Consider the following 23084-nt stretch of genomic DNA (forward strand, 5'->3'; position numbering starts at 1 on the left):
TTGAGATGGCGGGAAATCTACTTCCACAAAAAGGTCAGTCACCAGAGTAGTCCCTTAGGGCTCGGTGTAGTTCCTGTTTGGCATGTACTTCTCTACCGTCAAGGCTAATATCAAAGGCCTCTGCCTGACCAAATTCATACATTATTGCAAATCAGGTGCATTCACTAAAGCTCCCCAAAACACAAACATCCTACAACAGGACCAAATACAAATTAATGAACTACTGTGCCGGGGCTGGTCATTTGGCAGTGTAAACCTGGGCTCTAGCTGATTGTCACTGTTGAAGTGATACCCCAATCCCATGTGCAAAAATGGGCAAAAGGGGTTGTGGATGGATGGATTGGTGCCTGAGACACAGTCTTAAACTCAATGCTAAGAAGTGCATAATAGTATACATTGATAAGACAGCCACCACTATAAATTACTGCATCAATAACACACACCTTAATGGTAGACCCAGTAGGCAAGGATCTGAGAGCACATTTAGACAGCGACTTAGCCTTTGACCATCATGCATAACTTATATGCAAAGATAAGGCATCTTAAGTCCAAACATGCCACAGTTCCATTGCATACTGCCGTCATAAGATCAGTCATTGAGCATACAGCACCCTTTGGCATGTACCTGACTAGGCATATGAAACTATTGAAGTGACCCCAGAGGTTCCTCACAAAAAGAATACATGGTACAGAAAACAAGTCTCAAGCAGACTGCTTCTAAGCATAGTCCTTATACTTGGTATCCTACTGGCTTCTGAGAGATGACCCATGCTTGGCCTGCAAAGCATCCTCTGATCGAGCTTTAATGGAGCTGCTGCACATTCACAAAACAAACAGCACCAGAAGCACCCAATCCAGGGACCTAAACCTGTCTTGCAACAAAAATAGGGCATGCTGAAGGGACAGGTACGCAGTTCAAAGTTTGCCCCTTCTCTGGAACAGGATTCTTATCTATGTGAATCAAAGTTCTTGGTTGCACTTATTTAAGCAAAACCAGGATCAGTGGTTAGGGAATCACAAATTTACTCCTGGTTTGGCACCTATGTCTCTATTAGAAATAAGAACCTTGTAAATGCTTGACCACTAATGCCCAAGTTTCTATACCTCTCAAATAACTTATGGGACCATTACCTTTCTAATACTTCTGGGAAGCATGGCTAGGCTTAAAAAGGTCCTCTGTGATCATTAGCCTAGTATTCTCCCATGATCCTATGATTATATGTACATAACAATAATACACAATATATTATACATTTTTACTTATAGTAATACAAAAGGGCATATGAATAAACTCAATATATATTTGTAGTAGTATACTGTAGGAGTACTTAACAATGCTACAGTTTCAGTGCTAAGGGGGTGCAATAGAATTTTTTCACTTGTTACTGTGGTGCCGCTAGTTTGATAGTTTTAAAGAGTGTATAGAGGAGAAGTGGAATAGACTTGGAAATGGCAGACTCGCTAGATGTAGAAAGTATTATTATGCTTGTTGCAAGAGCAATGTGTTATGAAAACATTTTCATGTGTGAGTTGCCTAAAGCAGTTGATAAGTTTGTGTATAAACCAGCAAGGGTCATTCAAAATTATTTTGTTTTAAAGATAGAAGAGGGAACACATTGCACACTTCTGTCTTAATGGTAACAGCATTAGAAATGGTTAGGATGTAACTTGTAAAACTGTTGGTAGAAGTACAAATGGAATGAAACCTGTGTAATGTGACAGCCCTGTTAGATTTTACTTGTACTAATGTTCTGGAGTAGTGCAGTAATCGCAGTATGACTTCTCAATACAAAGGCTTTGTTTACACAGTTTTTTATTAGAGTGAAAAAACTATTAAAACAAAACATCTGAAACTTTCATAGTTTGAGGGTGTATAAAGAAAAGAAAGCAAATCAGTTAACTGTCAGTCTGTTACCTCATTCCCACAAAGGAGACTACATTACCCCCTCCACACCAGGTGAATGTAGCAAACCTTCTACCAAATCTTTGTGTTTGACACGTTATGAAGGCTGTATAAGCAATGAGCCTTGTGTTGCTACTACTACAATAGATATTGTCAACTAGGTTATAATCTTACTGATTAAGTAAATGTCCAGAGCATCTATGTTTTATAACCTTAGCTGATACTTTGTAGTATAGATGATACATTTCTTGTCCAGTTAATAAATTATTTTCTAACAGGAAATGGTCATTAAATCTGAGATGAGCAAGACAGAATATCCTTGAAAAAGACTCCTGCTTACTGATTTATTATATTCTTGATAATTATATTATGTCTGTTAGAAAGGTATTTCTCTCTGTGCAGTTCAGTAGGCCAGAGAACGCAATTATTTTCCCATGAGAAAATGTCCTCAAACTTTTTAAGTTTGTTCTTTTTTACAAAATAAAAGTCATTGGTATTCGTCTTAGATTGGTATGTCCTTTCAGTTCCTGCTGAGAATCTAATATATTTATAGAGTTTAAATGGAGGTTTTACTGCCTTATTACTTTTCCAGTAATAATTTCATATAATTATTTTGATTTACAAAACTTTCAAGTGATTAACATTTTTAAACAAGTTTTTCTAAACACAATAAGGATAATAAACTGAATAGAAAAGAAAATCTATAAAAACAAAAATGCTATGATTTTTTTCCAGTCCAATCTGACAGTAAACTTTTCAACTAAGAATTTGAGTAATCTGTTTATGTTTTGCCTCAATTGACCTATGGTACCTTGGTGACTATTAATGGACATGATTATATCTGGTATTTATGAACAGAGTTTTGTTCTTATGACTGCACATGATCCACCTCCAGCTGTGAGTAAAGTCAATAACCATTCTAGTCTGTAATACTTCAGTTGTCATCATTGCCATTTCAACAGTAATGTAGTTAAGCGATTCACAAGTACTGTTGGATAAAGCTTAAAGAATTCTAGATCCTTTTCCTGAGTTCCCAGTTTAGCTTTACCTGTACCATTGAAAGGAGTAAGACTAGCCCCTTCAAAAAAGTACTCCGTCGCCTAGACCCTTTTCCCCAACCCACTAATGTCCAGGTTTGCATGAATACCAGAAATTGCAACTGCGCAGAATTGGCTTACAGTCTTGTATTGATTTCAGTCCCTTTTTTATTATTTGTTTACAGTGCATTTAGGTAAAATGAATAGTTGTGGCATTTATTATAATTTTGTCTTGCCCATAGCAAAAATGTAATTATACAACAAAAGAGGTCTTTAATTAAGACGCAGAACATGCACAATTTTTCAGTCTGTTTATGCCAACTTATAACCTGTGTGTTAACTGTAGTTGTATTTTTAGATGTTTGACTTAAAGGTGTTATTTATAAGCATAAATAAAATAACAAAAAAGGAAAAAAAATATATATGTATATGTGTGTGTGTGTGTGTGTGTGTGTGTGTGTGTGTGTGTGTGTGTGTGTGTGTGTGTGTGTGTGTGTGTATATATATATATATATATATATATATATGTGTGTGTGTGTGTGTGTGTATATATATATATATATATGTGTGTGTATATATATATATATATATATATATATATATATATATATATATATATAGTTATAGCAGTTGCCTGACACTGTACTGCTTTGTTTGTGCTACTTACTGTACTGTTTAAAGTATCATTGCTACTGTTAATTGTATCACACTCAGCCAGTAATAATCTCACAGGAGTAAAGAAAAAGATGCATTGTTTGGACAGACGCAGTCACAAACTGGAAAATATCATGTCCTCTCAGGCTATCTGCCCAGGGTGAGGGGCCATCCACAAAGGCAGTTTACCACTGCATCCACAGATGTTAGCCATCTTGGCTGTGGACAACCAAGATCCTACTCATGTAGTGGTGGTACTTTGGCTCTTCTGGTGTGGAGGTGTCTACACCCAGCACAAGATATGGTTGTTGAAGTGGTGACAGAACTAAGTCTTGTAGCAGATGTTGCTCACGATTCCACAGCACACCTTCATAGGTTCATAGGTTCATAGGTTCATACTAGGCTATCTGCCCGAGGGCATTTACAAGCCTAGCCCATAGTTTTGTGGCTTACGCCACCCCTTTAGTATGGGGAACTATACCCATTATTTTGCTGTGCCTCTGTTGAGCAGTGACACTGAGGTAATCCCTGGGATATATCTGCGATCTCCCATCCATTGGTCAAGATTTCTCTTGAACAAGGCCAGCGAGGTGCTCTGCCTCACATATACCGGGATTTTATTCCACAGCATAGGGAGTCTTTGGGTGATGAATCTATCCCTCCAGCACATCCTATTAATAGCCATGTCGAGGTTTAAGTCTCCGCCCTTGTGGCTCTGACGGATCTAGATTTTTGAGGTGAAGCATATTCATCAAATCTGGGTTTGACATGGCCTTGTATGTTAGGCAAAGGTCACCTCTGAGCAAGCGGTGGCGACTGAATAGAGCTGGAGTTCTTTCAGTCGGGCAGCATAGGACAGATGTTTGAGACCCTTTATCCTTTTGGTGAGGAACTTTTGTGGCCTCTCCAGCTGCTGCAAGTGTCGGGTCAGATACATTCCGAATGGGGCATTGTACTCAATCATTGGTCTGATGAGTGATGAGTATAGGGAGACTATGACCTCCCTTGATCTAGATGAGAATCCCTTCATGATAAGGTGGGCAATGTAGAAGGTCTTCCTAACTACTTTAGCTACATGGGTGTCGAATGACAGACTACTATCAACCTGGGTCCCCAGGTCCCTGATAACTTCTTCTGTGCTCAGTGGATTGCCACCTATTTGGTAGCTAGGGGTAACCTCGTTTTTCCCGAAGGGTATGACTATGCATTTTTTGGCATTTAACTTTAGGCCATGGCTCTGGCACCTGTTATCCGTTTCTGTGAGAGCCAGGGTCATCTAGCCAGGGTTATGGTACATCCAGTTCAACTCTGGGTGAAGCCAGCTTTCATGGGCAGGGATGTGCACAGGATGCTAAAACATCTGCTTTCCATGTTCTGAGCCTGTCTAGTGCATTGAGCCATAGTGCTGCAACCCCTGCTGAGGCTGTGTCCTAGTAGACACACTATCACAGCCCCTAGTACATTGCACAGACAAGCACACACTTCCACTAACAAGCTAAAGTCCCCAAACACTGACAAGATGCACACAGCAGCATATTTTACTTTCATAATTCTCTGTGCTCACACATTTCCCTGTGAAAGACATCTACTGCTATGCTCCCTTCTCTTGCTGTCCAAATGATTTTTATGTCCTGCCCCTTGTACATTGTTACTTGGTGTGCCTGTGTTTGCTGCACAGCATGGCCAGCCTGCCAGCCTTTGCATGAATATGCACAGCTCATGTCAGATTTGCATGCATCACATTAACTGTAATGTTTGTTTTACTTTTGTTTACTGTGCGGTAAAGCTATGCACAGGCTGCTGTCTCCTTGATAGAGTTGTGGCATACTGAGCCTGTCTCAGTTTTGCATGGTCATCTCCTGCTGCTATTTCCTCCACTGACCCCTCATCTAACTTATTCTCTACTGCCTGGTGTGCTGAGGATTGCTGCTCAGTGAAGTGCCCACCTTCTTGTAACTGCTTCCCAAGTGTGATATTGTGTAACATTATACACACTGACACTATTTTTGGTTGCTTCGTAGGGTCATACTTCAGGGCACCACTGGAAAAATCCAGACAGTGGAAGCTTGTCTTTAGCAGCTTAAACACTCTCTCAGTAGTGTTTCTTGTATGTGAGTTGGCACATTTGTATCCCTGATATGTTTTTTTTTTTGAGGAGGGGGATTTCTGATGGGTGTCATAATTCAGCATTCAGTGGCATATCCATCATCACTAACAGCATACCCCAGAAGGAAGTCACCCCTGAAAAAAGTCTTGGTACAGGTCACAGGTGAGCCATATGTGGGAGTTATGATAGCTGCCTGGGTGACCTGCACACACATTGCAGATGACAGTCTGTGCATTGCTGACCACCTGGCAGCTGATACCCTTTGCAGTTCACTTAACTCCTTCCCAGTTCACCAGTTGGGGCTTTTATTTCAGTGTGGATACAGTCTCACTATAGAAATGGGCTATATCATAGAAATCATCTGTGGTATTGGCTCTTTCCTGTAGGGTCTGTGAGAACCACAACTGCTCCCCCAATATTGTGAAGCATGGTATTGAGAAACAGATGGAGTATTCTCGAGGCAAATACCTGAGATACCCCTACTGTGTCCCATGTAGGTCACTGAAAGGTCCCTGTAACTAATATACATAAAGCCTCACATATTTTACTATCCACTGGAATAGGTACTTCAAGACTCCCACAGGGCTGTAGATGAGGCTGACACATGTTCACAGTTTCCTGTATGGTGTCCCTTTCTACACAGTATTGGTCCAGAATGTCAGTGTTATGGAGCCCATGAAAAGTTAAGTGCAGTCAGATGACCTGGTGCCCCTGTGGGTTGAGCACTGTCTGGCACTGCAATGGCAGTAACAAGCCTCTTGTGCATACACATTTATTATTGTGGCAGCAGCCCATAATGTTTTTAGTAATGCCCTTAATCTGAACATAAAACATTCAACCAAATTCAAACTTGCTGCCCATGTAGCCCAATTGTAAGGCAGTTGTACATTTTATTAAATGCTGGACCATCATGTTTTCCCTCATTAGCATACACCTAAAGGCCCACTTTAGATTGTTCATTACCATGTTATTGTATGACCATTAGCATATACAGCATCCAACCTTGCTGTTTGGCCTAATCACCTTGTAGAGCTTGTGTTTCTGAATCACACACACCGTGGTAGTTGCTGATTGTCTCTCATATTTGCTTAGTATGATGTGAGAAAATTTCTTGAGTACCAGACAGTGTTTAACTGAGTGTTTAATCTTGCAAATTCTTGTGCCTAATATTATTATTCAGCAGTGTAGATAAATTAAGACTAATCTTATTGCTTAAACTGAGATTAGAGCAACTCTGTCATTGTACATTTTATAGATAATACATGACTCCAGTGCAGAAAATAAGTGCTTAATGAAAGCATTTAGTTTTGCCTTAATAAACCAGTTGAACATCTGAAGAACTGATGTAATCTAATATTGCTTAATATTAGTCTTCTGTCTTGCCCTGCACTGAAGTCTAAATTGCTTGCGTAAATTTCAGAAATTCCCAGTAGAGCTGCAACAGCTGACTAGCAAAGGCAAGTAAACTAAAACTTAAAGTGTATGTAATGATACACTTGTAATAAATTTAAGTTTAGAATTGTCAGTCTTGTAAAGATCAGAATCAAAAACATTTTGAAACACTGGGGATACTGTTTGTCTTCTAAATAAACTTACGGAGCAAACTGCTGTGATTTGGAACCTGAAATTGCAAGCTGCATTATTCTCACAGTGATGAAATTGCCCACCTATGCAGGCAGCCACAGAAATAACTCCCACTACTTTTAGTTGCTTTATATTCAGTAAGCAAACACTGATTGAGGGTAAGCTACTGAAGCCATCAAAAATTTCAACAAGAAGTCACAACACTCACTCACGTGTATTATTTATTTATTGCATGAATAACTTTTTCATATGTATATATAAAATTAACACATTTACATTGAAATTAATTTGCAAGGGATTCAGAGTTTTGAGTGTATTTTTTTCTGAAGTTGTGATACTTGTGTGATTGCATTTTTAAACGTTTTTTTTTTTTTTTTTTTTGTATATGATTGACATTTTTTTCTACTTTCCCCAAGATGACGACGAAAACTGGTGTATAAAAAACTTCTTGAGTTACCCTGCTCTGAGGCTTGCAAATGTTATTCGTTTGGAACTGCTAGAAATCATGCAGAGGATAGAGCTGCCCATTTCACCACCTGCATTTGGGACAGAAGAAAACCTGCTCAATATAAAGAGAGCACTGATTTCTGGCTGCTTCCTTAAGGTTTGACATTTCACTTGTTTATTTGATCATTTTTTTAATGCAGTTTTTATATCAATTTAGAGTGACTAATCTTGTCTTGTTCAAGGTGATTATTACCCTTAACACCATTTGAATTAAGGTCTTCCAGGATGGCTGCATGCTGATCAACAGCTTAATGTCAGCTCTCCTAGTGTGAAAACAGAAACTGAGAGACAACAGCCTGTGATTTTGTCAGCTTTAGTAAAATTCAGTTACTGGCTAGCTAGTAAGTACACTGCCTGGATGCCTGCTGAGAAGAAATTAAGAGAGCCTGAAAAAGTATCAGCCTGAAAAGGTGAAGCAAAAACAGTAACTGGGAAGAATCCTGCAGCAGTTCAACTAAAAGTAGTTGATGCTCCAGCTTTGGTGAAAGACATGGCTTCCAGTAATCTGGAGGAGAAAATAAATCAAGTGTGCTCAGAGTTGATTAAAATAAAGGAAACGCTGAAGGAGCATCAAATAATAATTGTATTAATAATTATTTTCAAATAAATTATGGGCGGTGCAGTGGTTAATGCTGTCACCTCACAGCAAGAGGTTCTCCGGTTCGATTCTCGGCTGGGGTGCCTTCTGTGTGGAGTTTGCATGTTCTCCCTGCGTTTGCGTGGGTTTCCTCCCATATTCTAAAGACATGCTTCTGGAGCATTTCTCCCCGGGCCTCCGCTGAAAACAGGATCTCTGGAACCTAGTCGGACTTTCCCGGTCAACAAATGTTAAATAAATAAATAAATAAAAATAAAAAAATAATGAAAGGCTGGAAAAAATGGAAAATGCATCAAACAGATATTCAGATGAACTGGTAAAACTGCAAAAATCAAAGGTCAAAATGAAGAAAAGGCTGGCAGGATATGAAATTGAGCAAGAAGAAATGTTTAAAAAATTAGAGAACAGAGCACTTTGGAAAAATCTGAGATTTTCTGCTGTACCACAGAAACTAGAAGGAGCAGCCTGTACTAATTTTATAAAGGCATGACTGGTATTCCACAGCAGGAACTGGTAATTGAAAGGGCTTACCATTCGTATGCTCTAAATCTGGCCATGAGAAAACAGCCAGTACCTTTATTAGTAAAGATACAAACCTACCAATAGAAAGGGTTGATTCTAACAGAACTGTGGCAAAAGGACAAAGTATTAAAAGTTAATTTTAATAGAACTGTTAAGAAAAAAAATACTTTACTTACAGTTAATTTTCTCCTTCCTTTTCCCCTCTCCTGAGTATTTTTCTGAACATTAATGACATGAAGTAGAGCATATGCTTTAGAGTCCCTAGAAGTTTAACAAAGTCCAAAAAAGTCCAATATTTCCAGATTTTCTTGTTCTGTTCCTGTACATCTCCTTCTCCCAAACCCTGTCTCTGCTTCATTTCCAACATGCTCTTGATTCTTCTGGGCAACTCTTATGCTTTGTTTCCCTCTCTCGAGCATTTTCCTTTGAACCACTGGAAAAGGTTTTACTAGCACAGTCTCTTTGTGGTCTTTATTACCAGAAAAACAAGAAGTAGAATCTCCCTCTGTTTTACAGCTCGCTTTTTGTTGGACAGACTTTTGTATTTCTTCCTTAGCATGTATTTCATCAAAAAAATGATTTTGTTCCTCCGGGGAAAAAATTTTGAAGGTTGCTGGGTACAGCAGTTTAACTCTCACTCCTGTTTCTCGACATTTCCAGAATAATGGGATAAATTTATTCCTCTCCTGCCGAGTGTAAAATGAGTAGTCATTCTCCACAAGCACTCTGCTGTCTCCCACTTTTAGTATTTTGTCCTTCTGCCATGGGTATGTCAGATTCAATGCCTTCTGGTGGTAAGATTGCATTTTTACTATTAAAGGTCTAGGTTGTTTTCTCATAGCCAGGTTTGGAGCATGCACACAATGTGCCCCCTTCAGTTAGCAATTCCTGTTGTGGAATACCAGTTCAGTTGCTTATTTGTGCTTTCATAAAATTAATACAATCTGTTCCATCCAGCTTATTGGGTACAGCAGAAAATCTCAGGATTCCCTAAGTGCTCTGTCCTTTAATACTATTATTTTTGAAACGTCTCATCTTGTGCAGTCTCATATTCAGCCAGCCTTTTTTGCATTTCAACCTCTTGAGTTTTGCAGTTTTATCACATTATCTATAAAACTGTTTAAAGCTTCTTCTTTTTTTCCAGCTTTTTATTGTTTGAGTTTATATACTCCATCAGTGTTTCATTTATTTCAGTCAGGTCTGTGTGCAGTTGTCTTATACTTTCCTCTAGCTTACTGGAAGTCATGTCTAGAGCTTGCACTGCTTTTTGCTGAACAGCTGCATCAGTGTTTTTTCATCGCCTTTTGTAGCTTATTTTCCTTCAGATCCTCTGTATTTCTTTTTTTCCTGGCATCCAGGCAGTGCACTTATTAGCTAGTTACTGACATTTTCCCAGAAATCCTAATCTTGAGTTGTTGTGGTGGGGGGTGGACTATAAAAGTATACAGTTCATAATATACGTGGAGCTGATATGTTTTCTTTTATTTTTGCTTAGGTGAATGTCTGTATTCAAACCATTGGTTTAATGTAATAAATTTTAAGTGGAAACAAGTAAATATGATAACACTAAATGTAATGAAAAGTTTTCCTTTAGCATTAAATGTTTCAGCTTGTCTTTCAGGCTGTAACAGAGGACTACATTTTTCTTCTTTCTCTAACTTTTCCATGGTGGCAAGCTGATAATAGAACAATAAAAAGCAGAACACTGTTTTTTCAAGGCTAAAAGTTATTGATTTCTGAAAGTATGCAAGTAGATTTCACATCTGAAAACGAGAATAGACGCCAGTTAGTGTAAGCAGATGCATTTTAGCATGGATAACCTTAATTTTGATTGTATTAGGGCCCATATTAGCAGCTGTCTGTTTGGCACAAATGTTCCTTTTAGGAGAGTTAAATGCCATTATTTGAAGATGTACATAGTTGTGTGTGCTTGTATTATGTTATAGGGGTTATGGGGTGTTCTGGGGCGTGTTTTTGAGCATTTTATTAAAACAAAAAAGTCTTCTAAAATGTGACATGGATTCCAATGTTGATAAGAAAAAAAAACTGTATAAAGAGGAGTGATTGTATTAATTGTTAGAGGAGCTTCAGTAGTGATAGAATAGGGAAAAAAGATAACAATAGCAGATTTGTAGTAGTAGTAAGGAGTGATTGTTAAGAGATGAGGATTACACTGGCATGTGTTTATATTCTACCTAAAACTGCAGTCTTTGAGCTTAAACATTTTGGGAGGAGAAATCCACTTTCAGCAGGAATATTACTTATAGGTGGGGACTGGAATTTGATTTGCAACAATGAGAATGTATCTGGGTGGCCTTTAAGGGAAACTATAAAGGTAGATATCTGAAGACATTTACAAAAATATTCAGTATGAAAGACATTAATTCAATAGTAGGAACGCTGAGATAATTTACATATTATTCCCCAAGGTACAATAAACGGGCTAGACTTGATGAGAATTATGTCTCACAGGAACATGTTCATTTAATCAAGAAATTTGATAAATATCTGATAATTATTTCAGATAATGGTTCATAAATAGTAAGATAAAAATGCAGGGTAATGAAGTAAACGATGAGACACTGGTGCTTCCACACCTACCTGTTAAAAAGAGAGGAATTTAATTAATGGGTAGTGGAAATGAGTTACTAGGGAAGATAGGAAGTACTCCAGAAGTTATAGCTATTGAGTGGGATAAAATGAAAGTGGAGGTTAAAAATAGAGTAAAAATAAAAGAAAGAAACATTTGGTTAAGTAGTTATAGGAATTATTTTGAGAGGCTGACAATTTAAAGTGTTGCATAATAAGGGGAAATCCCACATAACAAGAAGAGGCTTGATTGCAGAGTGTTAAAGAGAAAATAAAGGAGTGCCTGAATAATAAGCATGAATGTAAAGATTGCTGTTAAGCAACTGTTTGATAATAACTTCAGAGCACAAAAATGTTTGATATAATTTGAATTTGTAAGAATTAAGAGACTATGTAGTAATCCAGCTGAAATTAGAGTACAGCTAAATGAGAGTTATAATAAATTTTGAGGGGCTACCATGAAGTTGATTTAAGAGAGAGTTTAAATAAAGTTTTAAATAATAGAAAATATAGAAATAGGAATGGTGTTAGTAGAAATAATGACAGTGACTGTATATATTTCACTTCCACCTATTCTATATTGTCTGGAAAAGTTTTGGAACAAGTTAAACATAGTTGGAGAGTGGTTAAGAGGGAGGTTGATTTCTTAGTGTAAAAAAAATGTGCTTCTCTTTTAGAAGGGGAGAAGCATTAAGGATTTTATAGTCCATAGTAAGTTTAATATGCCAAAAATGACAGTTGGTAAGCAAATTGACAAACAGAGAACACAAATATGTGGTAAATGTAGTGTATGTAAATATATAATCAAAGAATTTATTAGCATCAACTGAGTTATATTTCAAACTAATGGAACTTTTAATTGCAATAAACAAACTAGCTCTATAGCAATACATTTTAATAAATATAATGGTAACCCAGCGGGGTTACTAGTTACAGTATTAGATGGCATAGGCGAACTAGGCAACCGCCTAGGGCGCCGTACAGCCGGTCTCGTAAAGGGCGGAATTTTATGTATTTATTTATTTATTTAAATTACTGTACTTTTGTTATTTTGCAATCTTCTCAGTGCCTTGTCTCGGAGTTAAGGGTGCCGAGAAGATCGTAAAATAACAAAACCATAGGGCGAAGGGAAGGGGGAAGTACCCTCCCACTTTTATAGCTTCAGGTTGGCCAGGACGAGGCTGGCTTCAGCAAGTAAAAAAAAAAAAAAAAAAAATCTGTTGTCGTCATGTGCGGAAGCGGAACTTAAGTTAGTTCAGTGAAGGGAGGGATTAAGGTCATGCGTGCACGTGTGGCCGTTCAGATTCAATATAAGGTAAGTGTTAGTCTATGTGTAAGTTAAGCCATTTGTTTGTGTATGTGAGGGAAAGTGGGTCTATGTGTATATTTGTTTGTATGTAATTTAAATTAGTCGTTCTGTTATTATGAGTGTGTGTGTGTGTGTGCTTGTTGTTGTTGTCTGAGAGAGTATGCTGTATCTTTCGGCTTTTCCCGGTTACGGGTCGCCACAGCAGAACTCCGGTCCGCTAATGATTGGCAGAAGATTTTTACGTGCCTAGTTGCCAGCCCTTTTCACAACCTTCAATGAAGGTACACCCCTTCATGCATGTCTCTACACAGAAGATACTTTAGCTGAGAATCGAACGGACAACATTTTGCTGTGAGGCGACACCGACATGTCTGCTATTAATATAAAACCAAACAAAATAACAGGAGGGTATAATTACTGAAAAAAATCGAACTAATTTGTATAGAAATATTTATCTATGTTCTATGACCGGTTTTTATCTGTTTAATGAATTTTAGTAAAATATTTAGCAAGAATTGATGGAGTGACTTGTGCAAATAGTTATCTTTTATGTTAAATTGCCTGTTGTATATACAATTCCAATAACATTATTTAAAAAAAGAAACAAGCAGACTCCCCCTGTATTGAAGCTTTCAGAGCCTCACTTCTCATCATCAGTACAGTGTAGATGTTATTTGTAAGCAACCTCCTCCTAATCCTTAATCAATGCTAAATATAGTTATGAACTTTTAAGCTCTTTAGCTAATAGGTATGCAAAATCATAGACGTATAGAAATGTACACAGAGCATTTTTTTTTTATTTATCTATAGGACTTCAACTTTGTTCAGTGAGATTCATCATTGTACCTCTTCTTGATGATTACTTAGCATTGCATGCTTAACTATTTCTTAGATTGTAGTTCTGCCTTAACATTTAATGTAAGAGTGTTCAATCTCGCCGTTTGTTCTTACACACGGGTTCGGAGCCGATCCTCGGCTCCGAGTCAGCCGAATCTCAGAGAAACTCGAGACCAGCCCATATCCCACAATCCTCCCTGCCATTACTCAGATCTAGTTTGCCGCTGCAACAGATCGGATCGAGGAGAGCTCGGACCAGATAGAAACTTGAGTTGTTGTTGATTTCTTCAGATAAGAATTCAAATTTTTTTCTTGTTGATACTTACTTCCTTATAGTGCTGTGTGTGTGTGATATATATATATATATATATATATATATATATATATATATATATATATATCTATACCCATTTTTCTTCAGGCACCCTTGTGGCCTAACCTTTTTTCTTGGGTGTGGTTTTTTTCTGAGAGTTTTTATATATATATAACCTGCTTAGTATACATATTTTGCTAGGATTAGTAATTTTTTTCCTGTTATTATAGTTATTGTCATTGTAACTGTACAATGTCTGAAAAAGCCAAATCTGGTTTTAAAAGATGTCAGTGTGGGCAGAAAATGTCCATTACTGACAATCATGCTTCCTGTGTCTACTGTCTTGGCCCTCTCCATCTCCAAGAGGATTGCTCTATTTGTCATTCCTTTAGCGGGAGGGTCATGACAGATAGACGCAGGAAGCTTATTGACAGAGGATTGTTGAAGCCGGCCTTTCAAGAGGCTTTGGACAAGTCGGATCAGGCTTCTAAATCCTCGAAGGGGTCGAAGATGTCGGAGCCCATGTCATCGGCTCCGAGTTCATCTTCTCGGGTTCGTTCGCCGGTTCCACAGATCTCGGGGCCGAGCGTCGAACATTTATCTTTTACTGAGCCCCAGATCTTGGAACCAGTGTCGGAACTGCCACCACCGTCCATTCTTCGGTCGGTGCCATCTTCGGCTCCTTCGACCCGTTCTTCCAGACCCTTGTCTGACACAGATGTGGATCGTATCGTGCAGAAACTCATGGAGAACACGGCCCTTTCCAAGTTAATTGCAGTTTCCTCCCAGTTGGTGTTGAAACTAGAAGGCCTCCCCATATCTCCAACGGGTCCTCCTTCGAGACCCATCCAGATCTCGGAGCCGGGAGAAGATGACCTGATGATAGTGGAGCCCTCGGTGCCGAAACCGTCCATTGCACGATCAACACCTTTGACTTCGACTCCTTTGGAACCGTTAGGGGAGTCGCGGAGCTGATGGTCTTTGCTCGGTTCCGGGACCAAGAGTCGTACCGACCTGTCTGTGCCGAGCTCTCCCTCTCGGGGCCTCGGCACAGACTGGTTCGGCCCCGTCCACGGGGTCGGAGCCCACGGCACCCGGTTCTGGGATGCTTCCGTGTTCTTCGGAACCGGGGGAGCCCTTAGCCAGGGGTTCGGGGGCCTTTGACCTTATGAGGAAGGTATTGTCTGCACAGACAACCACATCATCAGGGGAATCTTCTCCTTCCCCAAAAGGGCCACTTTCTGTGTCTGCTCCCACAATCCATGCCAAGCGTCGAGCCCAATTGCCTCAGCCACCCACAGAGGGTTCCCCCTGTTCCTTGGAGGCCTCACCAGAAGCCCCCTCTGATGAGGTCCCAAGGAAACGGTTGTGCAAGAGGAGGCACATAGATTCCCCACAGGAATCTCTAACGTCTGACACAGACTTGGATGAGGCAGAGGGGTCCCCCAAATCACCCTCGGAGGATGTGTCATTTGCAGACATCCTGGAGATCTTGAAACAGAGGGGGGATTGGCAGTCCCTAGCCCCCTCTGAGGATGAGTCGGTGCTGCTGAAGGCTTTTGGGGCTCAACCTTCTACCTCCTGGGTGACCCCGCCCTTCGATGAATTAATGGATTTGATTGCTCGAAGGGCGTGGGAGACACCTGACACAGTTGAACCAGTACCTAGGAAACCAAACAAGTTCATCACTGCCCCCCAAGATAAATCTTATCTCACCAAGGGAGTCCCTGTCGACGCTATGGTGGTGGCGGCAGCCACGAAAAAGGAGATGTCTGAGTCTTCCTCATCTGTTCATCCTCCTAATAAGGATTCTAGGACTATGGACAGATATGGGAAGCGCATTTTTAGTTCAGCGACTTTTTCCATGCGTTCGCTAAACTACCTGACCCATTTCACACGTTTGCAGAGGGATCTCATCAAGGAGCTGACAGATACCCTCCAGGGTAACACAGATGCTGCTGTTTCAGATAAGGTAACAGCACAACTTAACACCCTCACATCCATAGTAAACTCATCCATGAGGCTCATCTCGTATGCAGCCGAGGGATTGAGTAGAGCTGCAGCTTCAGCGATTGCTCTTCGAAGACAATCATGGATGCGGCTGTGCTCCTTTGCAGAAGCCTTCAAGTCTTCCTTTGCCAATGCCCCTTTTGATGGTGCCACACTTTTCGGGCCCAAGATTAAGGAGACTCTCACTCGGTGCGAGCAAGAGGAAAAGACCCTGTCTGCTGTCGGGGTCCGTTTTTCCGCTCCTACTAGACCGTACCCCAAAGGGCAATGAGACGGAAAAATGTGGTTCCGTAAGAATCAGGGATCTTTTCAGACCACACAGAGTGATACCCCCTCCAGAGGCAGAGGAGGGGGTAGAAATGGAAGACGCCGCCCCGACGGCAGAGGGGGTCTGCATAACCAAGGCGACAGGGATTCTGTCCCTGGGAAGCCTTTCCAGCACTCCTGAACGGAGGCCCGGCTGTCCTGCTCTGGAGGCAGTCGGGGGTCGCTTAGCTTTATACCCAATGGCCTGGTTAAATATTACTTCAGATTCTTGGGTAAAAAGCATTATAACCAGAGGATACAAAATCCCCTTCATTTCAACACCACCTCTACAAATAAAATTTCCAGACGTGCCACCCTGTCTGCGAAAACTAGCAGCTGTAGAAATTTCAAAGCTGCTCAAAAACAGAGTCATCCAACCAGTCCCGGCAGACCAAAGAGGATTCGGAACTTACTCAAGGTTCTTTTTAGTTCCAAAAAAGACAGGGGACTGGAGACCGATCTTGGATCTCAGCCATCTCAACAACTTCGTGAAGAAGGAAAAGTTCCGGATGGTCACGCTTCAATCGATCCTTCCATTTTTACAGAAGGACGATTGGATGTGCTCTATAGATCTCAAAGACGCGTACTACCACATCAAAATGGCCAGACCGTCCAGAGATCACCTGCGCTTCCGGCTGGGGGCCAGTCACTTTCAGTTTCGAGCTCTGCCCTTTGGACTCACCTCAGCCCTCAGGGTATTCACCAAATGCATGGCAGTAGTTGCGGCTCACTTGAGACGACAAGGATTCCGGGTGTTTCCCTATCTGGACGACTGGCTCCTCACCGCCTCCACCGAGCGTCGACTTTTGCAAGCCAGAGACTACACAATCGGCCTTTGTTCCCACTTGGGGGTATCCATAAACTTCGAAAAGTTTTGCTTATCGCCCTCACAGTGTATTTCCTTCATAGGAGCAGATCTAAATACATGATCGACTCTACTAAAACTCCCCCCAGTAAGAGCTTCAACGCTCAAACAGCAGGTCCTACTTCTTCTAGTCAGCAAGAAAGCCCCGGCCAAACTGGTGTTAAAAGTGTTGGGACTGATGGCAGTCGCATTAATTGCAGTCCCTATGGGAAGGTTGCACATGAGGGTTCTTCAGTGGCTGCTCTTTGCGCAGTGGTCGTTCCAACACCTACCCCTAACGCACGAGATCAGGATAACAGAATCTTGCAGACGGGACCTCTCATGGTGGGTGCGCGACCAGAACCTCACTGTGGGTCGTCCGTTCGTTCTACCCATTCCAACAGCCACAATAACCACGGACGCTTCCCTGATAGGGTGGGGGGGCCTTATTCAGGGAAGAACAGTCCAAGGAGAATGGTCCAGCATGGAGTACACTCTACATATAAATGTTCTGGAGTTGAGGGCGGTGTTCCTAGCGTTGCAACACTTCCAAGCCCTCTTACCTCTAGGGACAGTAGCAGTTCAGACAGACAACATGTCTGTAGTCTGGTACATAAACAAGCAAGGGGGAACCAGGTCTTACCCGTTATGCAGAGATGCCATGAGAATTTGGCAATGGGCAGAGTCCACGGGTCGCTTTCTGATAGCAACGCACATCCCGGGGTCATCCAACATCATTGCGGACAGGTTGAGCAGAGCCATCCTGTTACCTCACGAGTGGTCCCTGAAATCACAGACGGCGGAAAAGATCTTCCGTAAATGGGGCCAGCCTTGCTGCAATCTGTTTGCTTCCCCATTGAATGCAAAATGCAGAAGCTACTTTGCCCTTCTACCCCCTCCAGGGGATGTCCCCAGGGACGCACTGATACACGATTGGCCCCCGGGTCTCCTATATGCATTCCCACCGACTCCATTGATTCCCAGATTTCTACAGAAAGCCAGGAGCCTGGAAAGGACTATAATACTCATAGCCCCATTCTGGCCTCGTCAAATATGGTTTCCCTTTCTTCGAGCTCATCAAATAGAGGAACCGTGGATTCTGGACCCAGTGCCAGACCTGCTGACACCCTCGTCGAGAGTTCCTCACCCGTCTCTACAGTCCCTCAAACTAGCAGCTTGGCTGCTCCGCTTCCCTGCCTAGCCAGGTCTCATCTACTCCTTCCGTCAGTTCAACACATCCGAGTTGCTTCTCATAAAGCCTCTACTACTAAGCTCTATACGAGTAAGTGGAAACGCTTTGTATGTTGGGCATCTAGTCAAAACTTAGATCCCTTGGTAGCTCCTTTACATAAAATTTTAGAATTCTTATCCATCCTTTTTCACGAAGGAGCTTCTACTTAAACTCTAAGAGTACAGTTGGCGGCCATATCAAACTTCCATATTGGTGAGGGAGGTTCTTCCATTATGTCTCGCAGGCTTTGTAAAGCCTTTTTGAAAGGAACCTTCCATCTTAGACCGCCTGTCAAAAAAACCTTCTTTCCATGGAGCCTGAATTTGCTGCTGTCGCAACTCATGTTGCCACCTTTTGAACCTGCTTCGTCATGCCTCCTAAAGTTCTTGTCGTGGAAGACTCTGTTTCTCGTCGCCGTGACCTCAGCTCATAGAGTCTCAGAGCTGCAGGCATTATCGGTCAGACCACCTTACCTGATATTCCACCCAGACAGGGTTTCTTTGCGTACAAATCCATCTTTCCTTCCAAAAGTATGTTCAGTTACAAATATTAACCAGTCTATAGAACTCCCTACCTTTTTCAAAAACCATACTAACAAACTGGAGTATATGTTGCACAAGTTGGATGTTCACAGGCAGCTAAGATTTTATTTAGACAGGACCAAAGCTTTCAGAAAAACGGATCAACTCTTCGTCGCTTTTGCAGACAATAAAAAGGGCATAGCAATTTCTAAATGTACACTATCTAAATGGCTTGCTGACTGTATAGCATTTGTATACTCTAAATCAAACCAATCCTTACCAAACAAACCTAAGGCCCATTCTACCAGATCCGTTTCCACCTCCTTAGCTCATGCGGCTCGCTTGCCTTTGGACACTATTTGTGCAGCAGCCACGTGGTCTAAACCACATACTTTCATCACTCATTATAGAGTGGACAAGGTCTCCAAGGATAGGACATCATTTGGTTCCACTGTGCTTAGGAACGTTCTTCCATGAGTCACTCAGGGTCACAGAGCTAGGGACGCTACCCGTGTGTAAGAAAAAACGGCGAGATTGAACACTCTTACATAAAGAAGTTATGTCCTTACCATAACGTTCCATGTAGAGTGTTCATCTCGCCTTTGTTCTTACATTCCCTCCCTTTCCCCCCCATGTGTTTGGAAGAACTGGTAGGATTACAGTCTGATCGACGTGTCTTGACCCTTTGCGGGGTATATGGTCCCGTGTGTCATGGGATATATGCTTAGACCATTAGTTATTGCTATGGTGAGAGAGTGTCTCTGAATGGCTGAAGAGAGTGCATGCTTCTAGCACCGCAGGTGTTGGATCCTTTGGTCTGGTTTGTTTGCAAACTAGATCTGAGTAATGGCAGGGAGGATTGTGGGATATGGGCTTGTCTCGAGCTTTTCTGAGATTCAGAGCTTTGCAATTCGGCCGACTCGGAGCCGAGGATCGGCACCGAACCCGTGTGTAAGAACAAAGGCGAGATGAACACTCTACATGGAACGTTATGGTAAGGACATAACTTCTTTTTATAGTGTTTTTGTACCTTTGATTGCATTTCATTGCATTTCAATTTAACAGATTTACAATATTTTTCTTATTTGCAGACTTAATGTTTAGAATGTAGCAAAGCTATTATTATTTTTTTCTGTGATAGAGGTATAGATCTACACTTTTACAGCATCTATTTCTAGCCATTAGCATAGTGTTTGACTTAGTAAGACATAGTAGCTTAGCAAAGAAATTATCTATTGAGGAGACTATAGATAAATAACATGTAAACTGTTGAGAGTATATGTGTATGTGTGTGTTAATTTGTGGGAACCGTGTGCTTGTGTCTTTACTTTTTGCTTTGACCTGTGGAGATGGAAGAGACTGGCATCAGGATTGTGAACATTTATTGTTTAGCGATGTCTAGAAAAAAATCAGGAGATATTTTAAAATCTCTCTTGAGCTTTTCCGGTCTTTGCGTGTGTTACAAAGATGAAGGTGATCCTCAGGTTAACATGGTAATGTCAGAGTCTCATCTGATGAGCATGCCATGTGGCTGTTAGAAGGTTTGCTTGGCTAAGAGACAGGGCAGATATTTAGGCATGAGTTCAAAAGGAATTGCTCTGGAGGTGATGATGAGAGTAATCTGTTTCTACTCTTCAGGTAAAAGTTGTCTAGGTGAGTTTTGTGTGCTGATTTAATGAGAGTTGTTTCCTAGCCATCTGTATTGTTTCCTATTGTTTGTTTTCCTGATGCCTGGCCCTGGATTTGAGAGTCCTTCGATGACTTCCAGATGAAGCCATCCAAACATACAGCATGTAGAGCAGCTGCCAGTTTATGGCTGAGGATATAAAAGAACTCAAGGCATGTTTCTGAATGGATGTAATGGGGTAGTGGTTATGTCATTCCCCTTTTTCTTTCTTTTCTGTGGCCAGCTTTGGCAGCCTGCTACTTTAACAGAATACTTGGCTATTACTTTTGCCATCATATAGTTAAATAAAGGAGGCTTTCTTGAGCTGTTTGAATTGGGTGGATGTAGTGTGAATTTTAAAGCTCCTTTATAGCTGTAGCACCTAATTTATAGTTCCATATTTTAGAAGTGAAAGAATCTGCTTTCTTTTTGCTTACTTTTGCTGACAACTCAGATCAAAATCTGTAACTGCAAGTTTTTAGAGTTGTTTAACTATTGTATTAGTTTATGCACTGCACAATTGCATATTTACCTCTTTTTTATTTTTAGAAAACAGTAGTGCCTTCTAGTCAGACAAATGTTGTGAGACATTTTATGTTTGTCATACAGCACTCACTATAGCATTGTGCCTGCTCCATAGCTTAATGTTGTAATAGACCACATTTATGTGGTTCATGCATGTCTTTTGGTACAACTATAGCAAAGATGGCATGAGTGGCACCCTGTTTTGGTTTTACCATCCCAGACTGACAAAAAAGCATCCCCATAACTCAGCTGAGGGATAAAAGGTCTTTAGGTTAAGCACAGAACTATTAAATATATACGTTACATATGTAAAAACGTATTGTTAAGCTAGTGCTCCAAGCCACTTAAATGATAATCAGAAATACTTTTGAGTTTCAAGGAGTGATTGTTCTGCCCAGTGCCTAGTATCTTGCACTTGAAAAATCCACACCTTTACCTCACCCTTCAGAATTCTTTGATGTGTACAACTCAGGATATAATTTAAAACTGCATATTGTCAGTACAGTTCAGATTAAGGATCACATTTTTTATTTTGTCCTTATACAGACTACATTATTGTATGTGCACTTTACACTTTCTTTTTATGGCACTGAGGCACTTATTTCTATTTAGATCTGGACTGTGAAAACAATGAATTTCACTCTAGCAAGAAGGGTTACATGAAATTTATTTTACGACCAGAATTCAGAAAAAAATGATAGCACATCTGCTTAACAAAAAATATGTTTAAAACTGAAGAGAGTGGCCCACAAGTGATTAAGCCTGTAATAGTAGACAAGTCAGTGCTAGAGCTACATAAGTAAGCAATTCACTTGCAGAGGTAGTATGAATACTGTAAAGACTTGGGTAGTACTGTAACAGGTCATATGACTTAGGCTCATTAGTGGACATATAGTACATTCACAATGATGCAGTTCCATACACACATTGTCATATCATTCCAGACACAGCTGAGACCCCAAACAATGTCTAAACAGCAAACTCTGTGCTATGTTTGCATTAAAGATGGAAAGGAATTGGGTGAATAGTACTGTAGAAAGCAGGAAAGAGTAAGCAGAGGAACATACAGAAAGACAATGAGAAGGAAAGAGTGATATGCAGTAGGGGAGGAGAGGTATTTTATTGTGGGACAGGTGCCCTTTTATAAGAAAAATAGAGGGCAAGTTGCATGAGGATAGTGTGGGTAGGAAAAAGGATATAGTGATGGCAGCAACAGCAGACAAACATGCAAAAGGGCAGCAAGCACTGAATTTATAGATAAAACATTAAAATTTAAAGTTGGTTGTCAGTGGCAACCTCTTTATTAGTTACAGATTTCTTTAATGTAGAATTATTCAGATGGTTTTACTTCTGCAGAGATTGTGCGTTTCGAGTGATATTGGTGGATTGTAATTACAGAAGTTTTGAGTGGCCTTTTATGGTTGAAATTTTCTGAAATGGGTAGTTAATTGGTTCATACATTTTGTTTCATTGTTTATTAAAAGAATGTTTAAAACTACAAATTTAAAACCCATTCTAACAAGTGGTGCTGTATTATACAAGGAATATAATTTAATACAGTCAGGAAGATGAATCAAAAAACAAATACATGCATGCATGGCCCTAAAAAATGTGTGCAACTGTCTGTTTTGAAAACAGCCCAAAGGTAAACTTGATCCTCTATTGGCCAGATGCATTTTCTATGAATCTGGGTTTTCATGCTATTTTAATGAATGTGAGTTTTGCTGTTTCAATGAGTATGAGTTTCAAGGGCTGAGAAGTTTACTGCTCATGCTAAGTCTATATTCATTGTGAGACTGTATTGTTTGTTTAGCAAATGGCTATCTGTGTTTGTGTTACTTTATTTCATTATCTGTAAACATTGTGGAAGTAAATAAGAAAACAGTATGCATACTGATAGACTTGAACAGTGTGTCTGGTAACTGGTGAACAGTGTGTCTGGTAACTGGTGAGAAATAGCCAAGTAATGGAACACTGGAATGGCTGGGGAGGGGGCTGCTGTTGGAGGGTGGGGGTTGCTG

The 23084-nt window shown here is 40.5% G+C and overlaps 1 protein-coding gene across 1 annotated transcript in view; it reads left to right on the forward strand.

Annotated features, from left to right (window-relative positions):
* Nucleotides 1–23084, forward strand: part of LOC122795741 (putative pre-mRNA-splicing factor ATP-dependent RNA helicase DHX32) — a 787400-nt gene that overhangs the window by 516171 nt on the left and 248145 nt on the right. The window contains exon 9 of the mRNA XM_044064050.1: nucleotides 7702–7889. Within this exon, the coding sequence (XP_043919985.1) occupies nucleotides 7702–7889 (188 nt within the window). The remainder of the gene's footprint in view (nucleotides 1–7701; nucleotides 7890–23084) is intronic.

The sequence above is a fragment of the Protopterus annectens genome, chromosome 2.part2 (genome assembly GCF_019279795.1).
Source record: "Protopterus annectens isolate FY-2018-M chromosome 2.part2, PAN1.0, whole genome shotgun sequence".
Taxonomy (NCBI): domain Eukaryota; kingdom Metazoa; phylum Chordata; order Ceratodontiformes; family Protopteridae; genus Protopterus; species Protopterus annectens.